Genomic DNA, 8,374 nt, shown 5'->3' with positions numbered 1-8,374 from the left:
TTCCACTCGTCGGATTTTAGTTGTAATTGGTAAAACATCTTTATGTGCAAAATCACTTTCAATTTCTAAGTAAAAAAAATACTGTATCTTATTACAAATTTAACAACCTGAATTGTTTTAGTTTGTGCTGAGGCAATTAGTTACATTTGATAAACTTTCTCCAATTTTAATTGTAATTTAGTATATATTGTGTTAGAGAATCGTAAGTAATTTATTTATTAAGTCTTTTTGTCCAAGAAGTAATTTAAGACAATAAAAAAAACAGCAACATTGATAAATTACAAAAATGTGCATTCTTTAATTTAAAATTAAATTTTATGTAATAAAAAAACATACATTCTATAAAAAATAACAAATTACAATTATTAACTTCTCTTGGACAACCTTAGAAAGGAATTGATGATGCATATTTGGCGGATGATGTAGGATATTTAAATTGTTCTATGATTTCTACGTTTATTTAATACTAGATTTACTGAAACAAATTATTTTATTATTATTGACATTTATGTTATATATTTTATAAAAGTATTTTCAGTATATTCACTAATAATTGTGAAGTGCGAACGAAACATGAAATTGACTTCTTCTGTAAATCTAGTTTTTATATTCAATAATAAATATATAATAACTAAATAAAATAACGAAATGGTGTAGCAAGAATGAATCAGTGTGTAAGTGCGCTTTAAATTAATTGTAATTAATTAAAGAAAATGAATTTGATGACTCCCAAGCAATCTAAAATCGGTTATTAACTTTACTTTGTAAAGATACTTACTTTATAAGTAATTAGATTTTGAAATTTAAGTTGAAATTTATTGTGTATTTTAGTTCCTTCAAAAATAATAGATATAATATTTTAGTTTAAATAATAAATAAATTTCCATAGAAACCAGTGTATATGTTCGTTACTTCATACGTCCCTAAATAAAATTAAATAATAATTTAAAAAGTTACTCGGATCAGTGGGTAAAATTTCTCAGATTTTGTTTTGGAGTTTGGGGAAAAAATTGTAACAATTTAGAAGGTTAAAAATTAAATCAATTTACAAGATATTTGGAAGGAATGAGGTAGAAAAACAAATAGATTATTATTCCTGAGTTAGTGTTAAAAGCGCTTTAGGAACTGAACTGAACCTTCTAAGAGAGATTTATTTAAACAAAAAGACTACTCGATTTACTTCAAAATAAACTTATTTATGAATAGTTTAATGATTTCTCATAAATTTAAATATTAAACAATAAAAATAAAGCATATTAAACAATAATTATCGTTAATTATTTCAATTTATAATTTGTAAATAGGTCGCAAAACGAGGTATTCCTGTATTATTTTACAGCCCCCACCATAAAAAAAGCAACAAGAAAAACAAAAATAAAGGAAAGTTGTACCAACTATTGGGAAGTTGTTTCAGCAATGTCACTTAGTTAGGTTATGTGGAGTCACAAAATTCAATTTGCCAAAGAAATGAATTGGATAAATTCATTAAAATGGTCATTAAGAGGGAGTCTCGCTTTAATTACACCTTCTTTTTCCTAGCTCTGATCTCTGTGCTTTTCTTAACAGTGGTTGTGCTGACTTCCAGACTGCTTTCACTTGGTGAGTTATTTTTTCTTTCTTTGCATAATATATGTATTACTCAATACTAAATTCCAATTTGTAGAGCAAAATGTAAGGACAGAGTACATAGTATTAAACAGGGATAGTTCAAAGGGTGTGGTTTACGATAAACCTCACAGGTTGGCTGTTCTGGTGCCATTCAGGGATAGGTTCGAAGAGCTGCTGGTGTTTGCTCCGTACATCAGCAACTTCCTAAACGACCAACACATCAACCATGATATTTTCATTTTGAACCAGGTCGATGGGTACAGGTTCAACAGAGCATCCTTAATCAATGTAGGATATTTATTTACCAAGGCTGACTATGATTATGTAGCTATGCACGACGTCGATCTACTACCTCTCAATAAGAACCTCAGCTATGATTATCCCAAAGAGCAGCCTTTCCATGTGGCAGCCCCACATCTGCATCCCAGATATCACTACAGCAAATTCGTAGGAGGAATTTTATTGGTTAAGAGGTAAATGAGAATAACGTATATCTAACATTAACTGTCTTAATTTGTGTAATTATTAGGGAACATTTCCAATTGGTGAATGGTATGTCGAATAAATATTGGGGCTGGGGTTTGGAAGACGACGAGTTTTACGTGCGTCTGAGGGACGCCCATCTGAATGTCACGAGACCAACAAACATCTTGACGGGAATGAATGATACTTTCAAGCATATCCACGATAAGAACCACAGGAAGAGAGACACCGTTAAATGTTTCAATCAAAGGGAAGTCACGAGGAAACGGGATAGGCACACAGGTTTGCACGACGTCAAGTACAAGATCCTCGCCGTGCACAACCTCACAGTGGATTCGACTCCGGTGACTGTAGTCAATATCCAATTGACTTGTGATAAAGCCGTGACGCCGTGGTGCGATTGCTCGGACAAGAAGTAATGCACAAGAAAAGATCATCATTTATTCGAGATTATAATTCTTTTATATATTCTATAAATTACAATTTTAATTTATAATTTCACTTTTTATTCTCTTCTGTATATATAAAGATTTTTTTACCTTAAAAAAAGCTGTCTTTTTTTTACACATAACTGTATAATTATATAAAATTTCCCCGTCATCAATAAAGCGAGGATTTCTGTCTTACATCAAATAAACTCTAAACATCACAGCAACTTCTTAAGTAAAATCCTAGAGAAAGCAAATTAGAAAACATCGAAATTGAGAGCTCCCAGATTGGTTGGTTGTACGGAAATTTAAAGAAAAAAACTGGTGCAAACGTTTGACCTTCCTTTATAACAATAGTACCCAGGCTGATAATTAGAAGCTTAATTAGTGGAAAAATTTACGTTTGTGATCAACTCCAGAGACACTGTAGTTCGTTCTTTTTGTTTTGTGGTTTATTTTTCAATTATTCAATAAGCTATAGAAGACATGCAGGTTGATCTACAAATGCCTGAAACAAAAACGTTTATCATGCATCAAATTTATAAAAAAAAACATACAATAACACCTCTCCACATGCATAAATCCACATACACAAGCAATAAAATTTCAATATTCTTTTCGCGCCACATTTCTTTAAGTTCTTTAAAAAAACATACATTAATTAACTCTTTGGGGTGAGGTTTAATTGTATCTTAATTTTCAAGAAAATGCCCAGGAAAGAGGGATTACCACCTTCTAATCAGCGAATTCATTAAATTTTCTGTTACAAATGCATTTTACAATTTTTTTTTGTCTGTCCCCACTTGGGTCTACGAATTTCTGGTACTTCAAAGAGCTAACACAAATGTTAATTAATTTTATAAATTATTTAACAAATCTTTATACCGATGCAAACAAGTGCAATTTAGAGAAATGTGACGTTACTTCAATATACAAAGGAAAAAAAGCACTCTCAAACACTTAAGAAAATTTACATACATAAATTAAACAGATAAACATGTAAAAATTCACAAACATATATACATATAGGAACAGTTTATTGTTAGTTTACTTTTCTTGGTAAATTGCATACAATCTCAAAGTTTCAATTGTATTACAAATTGGCAGCAAAAACAAGTTTATATAAAAAAATATATATATATGTTTTAAATAAGTTTTGGCTGTATTTCTTCAAACAAAATATTAGAGAAATAAATTTCTTGTTGTAATAAAGTTCTTGTTTAGACTACTTTTAACATAATTTGTGATAGAACATGTATGTATACATTTAGTTTTGTTTTCAAGATATCTTGTAATTATTAACTTTGTCATCTACATCAGTAATTCTCAAACTTTTTGGTTTCTGCGATCCCCTTTTGGACATACAAAGTTTCTGCGACTCACCGAAGAATGAGTAAATGTAGAAAAACAACCACAATTGATTTGTCATTAATTTTTTGAGACTCACCAAATATTTTACGCGACTCCCCTGTGGGTCTTTGAGAATTACTGATCTACAACTATTATATTTCTTATATATGTAATTTTTAAAAATGGAATTATTAATATTCATTTTTTTTTTAATATTTTTAACTCGTTAAGTTTTAATAGTTTTTTTTTTAAATCAAAATTGTGAAGTAAGAGTTGAATAATTTAATTGTTTTTAAAATTTAATAAGTTTCTTGTTAGATTTTTTCTGCAGGATTTTATAGAATTATTAACTTTGTCATCTGCATCAGCGTTTCTCAACCTATCGATCTCAAACCAAACTGTAACTATGTGTCAAAATGAGAAATTGGTGAAATACTCGTAACAATTACAAACAAATACGCTTGCTAAAAGATTGAGAAACGCAGATCTTTAACTATCAAATTTATTTACCAAAACGTTGAAAATCGAAAAACGATATTAAAAATAAAACATTACGTCTCAACGTCTCAATTAACGCAATAATTTAACCAAGTAATCAGTAATATTCGCATTTTGAAACATGTTTTTAAAATAGTATTTGAGAAAGTAGAAGTTCAACAAAATATTAAATCAACATTGGTTTAAGAAATTTCAATATCATGCATTCATAAATATTATGTAGATAAAATGTTATCTTATCAACCAGAAAAGAAGAAAAAAAAGTTATCCTTGCAAAAAGAAAGTATGTTTAATCTTCTATAATTTAAGTAAACAGTTCAAATTTTCATTTTATAAAAAATAATATATTTTGCACATGCCAAACCAGATTAATAATCTTCAGTTTTTCCAAAAACAAGAATTATCTATATTCATAAAAAAAATATTAACTTGTTAAACAATTTTTATTTTCTATTTGTTTTTTTTATAAAATCAAGTACATAATTTTGCTTAAACCATGAAATATTCAGCATTTCTTATGTTGCTTTCCAATATTGTAATTTGTTATTATCCAGTTCTAATTATAAGAATATTTTGTAGGAAGTTTGAAGATTAATATTGTGTTAATTTAAAAAATAAAAATATAGTAAACAATTGAGTATTGTAAATGTTATAAATTTATATTAATAGTAACTATTTTTTTGTTATTATTATTTTTAATAGGAATTATTTAACAACTCTTATGAGAAATATAAAACTAGTTTACTTATCATATAATAACATTTTATAAAATATTACTTTATTCTAGAAATATTTCATTAATTACACCATTTTGTTTACTTCTACTGTAATAATAATGTTTGTGTTTATGTTCATTCATCATAGTTAATAATATATTCATTCAATAGTTATATAATTTAAACTTTTCTTAAAGAGTAATTAAACTTTCTGTTAAAAATTACTAAACGTGAAACTTCAACGGAAATATCAAATTTATTTAAAAAAAATAATAAATTTTAGTAAAATACTGCTTGAATACTTCATTTCATAACCATTCTCTTAATCTATACAAATCATATAGGTTAAACTTTTTTACGCTTCAATATTAAACTTTCTGTTAAAAATTACAAAATGTCAAATCTTATTACAAGCTAAATATTGCAAAATAGTTAATCAATTAAATAACATATTCTATTAGAATTATATGGGTTAAACTTTCCCAAAAAAGTAGTTTTTTTTTATTGAAAACGTCAATTTTAAGTAAATCAGTTCTCTTCAATCTATACAATCATATAGGTTAAACTTTTTTGAAACGTATTAAACTTTCTGTTAAAAATTACGAAATGTCTAATTTTATATAAAAAAATTCGAATTTTCTCTTTAAAAAATAACAAATTCTAGGAAAGACAGCTTTAAGTTGATCATCTTATTCAAAAATAAATAATGCAAAATAATTAATTAACCCATATATTAAACTTTCCCAAAAAAGCAAAGTTTATTTTCTTGTTAAAATTGAAAACGTCAAATTTTAAGTAAATTAGTCCGATTTCATATTGGTAAAATACTGATTTTTTTAGCAAAATGCTTTAATTATAAATAAATAAATAAAAATCTTACATTTGCAACGGAATATTTACGACGGAAAGTATTGAATACTGTTAAATTTACATATTACTGTGCAAATTAAAAATATTTGTTCTAATAATTATCCTATGCAGAGCTAATAATCACAATACATCAAACAAAGAACTGTGATTTGATGTCATCTTAAATTTTATTTAATGTCTGATCTAAATTAATTTTGTGTTGATTTTTTTAAACATATATTTATGTTGCAGCAACACTTTTGCTAACGACAATTTTTAGAGATACAAATAATTGAAAATTATTGATAAAAATCAGCTACAATAACAACTAAAGAAATAATCAATTTTCTTGAAGATAAATTAAAAAAAAAATACTACCAAAAAATTGGAATTGTTCATGCATCAATGTTTCGGTACTTAAATAAACATAGTAATCACAAAATCATAAAATTTCTTTCTACCCCTTTCGGGTTTATCGACCCCCACAAATTTTCTGTTGGTTTTTGGGAACCGAACCAAGTTTTTAGTATCAGATTTTCGTGATACAGGCGACTGATCTGCAAAAGTACTTAATTTAGTATGCATATGTCTGATCTGGTATTTCAATTACTACAATAATTTAAGTTATTCATACTTAATGCAATGATCTTTAACTGCACATAATTATGTGTGCTAATAAAAGCCCGTTGTTTATACTTAATGTGAGGTAAACTATAGAAGAAATCGATGAAATGATTGTCAACTGTTTTAGTTATTATTGTTTAGAGTGCTTATTCAAACTATAGTTTCAACGTCGCTGACTACTTTGATACCGTGCTGTGTGAATATAAACTTGATCATGTTCTCGTCGCAGCTCTTGCATTCTAAACTCTCGACAGACTTGGTGCGATGTTCAGTGTTCTGAATATCCGCGCAACTGGTGGAACCTTTCAGCTGGCGGTTGTTTACCTTGTCGCCGTTGGGGATGATCGTGTGCCGTCCGGTGTTCGCCGTCACAATTTTGACGGCCTGACCGGGATGTTTCGACAGATTCTGCTGGTTTTTCCCTACGACACCAATGTCCGGCACATCAATCGACTCAGGCTGAGAAAACAAATTATTGTTGCACAGACTCAGACAGCGGGACGTCGGACTGGGACTGTCCATTGAGACATCTGTGGGAGAGGGTGTCAGGAAATTGGAGTTATTATAGAGAGGATTCAGGGGCGACAAGTACTTACTGCATCCAGGGGAAGAGCATGAACAAAAATTGCGCATTCATTGAGAAACTAGACTCCCAGAGAGAGAAAACCGGATACTTACTTTTTGTTGCTAGAACCATAAAGACCATTGTTCTTTATATAATCGATCACGTTGTCCGGCATCAAATACCGAACCGATTCTGATCTTCTCAACGCCCGTCGGATTTTCGTCGAGCTCACTTCGTTTGTTATCCACTCCGTCACTATGGTAATATTCGACTAGAATAATTCAATATTACTATGGTAATACGCAAATTATTATTTAAATCAATTTTTACCATGTATTTCGTCAGAATATCGGAATTGTAAATGAACTTGAGAGGATTACAATTCTCTCTGGTGATAACAACCAATCCATGCTGTCCCACAATAGCTTCAATCTACAACAAAATTATAATTAAATAACCAACACACAAACACATGATACATTCACATTCTGCTCTTACATAATACCTATTAATGAAATAAAAATAAGTGCAGAGTTGTGAACATATCATTAGGTAATATTATTACATCATCATCAGACCATAATCCTGGCGTACCAAAAGACTCTAATAAATCGGCGCCGCAAAGCAATTTCACTTGCACAGGCCCAGAATTGATTGAATTCTGGAAAAACTCATCACCATTTCCATTGGTACCATACAATATTGAATTGATATGATTCTGAAAACATTAAAAACTAAATCATTTAAAAAATATATATAAATTATCATTTTTACTTGATGGTATTCAATTGTAGGTCTAGTCCTGGTCCAAGACTCCTGGTTTGTTTCCCAATCGGACACCTTGATCCAATGATCTGTGCCCAAAGCCATTTTCAGCATTGCCAATCTGTGTGTAGAGGAAACCAGTCCTGCTTTTCCATATGCATCATGCACAGGTGACATGAGACCACCGACGACCAAACACTGACCCATTCGGTGTAAATGGTCTTTGGCAATTTCTAGAAATTTTATCATTTTAAATATGAAAATTTAATTTGACAATAAACTTACCGAACATTCGCAAATGCATGTTTGTGGGTGGGTTGAAGGACCCACATGCCAGCAGCACAACTTTGTTTAATGTCATTGTTTTTAGAATGTTCCAAAGCGATTAATTCTCGACCCAACATTTGATGGTTATGCACTCCAATATCAAAGTGACAGCCAATGACAGCTAACATCAAATAACTTATCAAAACAAGAGTTAAAAGTTA

The 8,374-nt window shown here is 29.4% G+C and overlaps 2 protein-coding genes across 3 annotated transcripts; one reads left to right on the top strand and one right to left on the bottom strand.

Annotated features, from left to right (window-relative positions):
- The first annotated feature begins 1,397 nt into the window (after window positions 1-1,397).
- LOC108563065 (beta-1,4-galactosyltransferase 7) lies at window positions 1,398-2,558 on the top strand. The gene is made up of 3 exons (XM_017921629.1): window positions 1,398-1,599; window positions 1,664-2,081; window positions 2,138-2,558. The coding sequence occupies exons 1-3, from the start codon at window positions 1,491-1,493 to the stop codon at window positions 2,508-2,510; spliced, it is 900 nt and encodes a 299-aa protein (XP_017777118.1). The 5' UTR covers window positions 1,398-1,490; the 3' UTR covers window positions 2,511-2,558.
- A 57-nt stretch (window positions 2,559-2,615) lies between these two features.
- On the bottom strand, window positions 2,616-8,353 carry LOC108563064 (nicotinamide/nicotinic acid mononucleotide adenylyltransferase 3). 2 transcript variants are annotated; one of them, XM_017921627.1, is made up of 7 exons: window positions 8,172-8,351; window positions 7,896-8,119; window positions 7,687-7,839; window positions 7,452-7,553; window positions 7,235-7,392; window positions 6,881-7,151; window positions 2,616-3,027 (listed from the first exon to the last, which is right to left on the bottom strand). In XM_017921627.1, the coding sequence occupies exons 1-7, from the start codon at window positions 8,245-8,247 to the stop codon at window positions 2,995-2,997; spliced, it is 1,017 nt and encodes a 338-aa protein (XP_017777116.1). In that variant the 5' UTR covers window positions 8,248-8,351; the 3' UTR covers window positions 2,616-2,994. The 2 variants fall into 2 exon arrangements, with proteins under 2 accessions (XP_017777116.1, XP_017777115.1); XM_017921626.1 differs by lacking the exon at window positions 2,616-3,027 and having other exon boundaries at window positions 6,314-7,151; window positions 8,172-8,353.
- Window positions 8,354-8,374: the final 21 nt, after the last annotated feature.

The sequence above is a fragment of the Nicrophorus vespilloides genome, unplaced genomic scaffold, assembly GCF_001412225.1.
Source record: "Nicrophorus vespilloides isolate i.1.1-1 unplaced genomic scaffold, Nicve_v1.0, whole genome shotgun sequence".
Lineage (NCBI taxonomy): Eukaryota > Metazoa > Arthropoda > Insecta > Coleoptera > Silphidae > Nicrophorus > Nicrophorus vespilloides.
The sequence above is the reverse complement of the archived record's forward strand: the minus strand, read 5'-3'. Positions and strand labels throughout refer to the sequence as shown.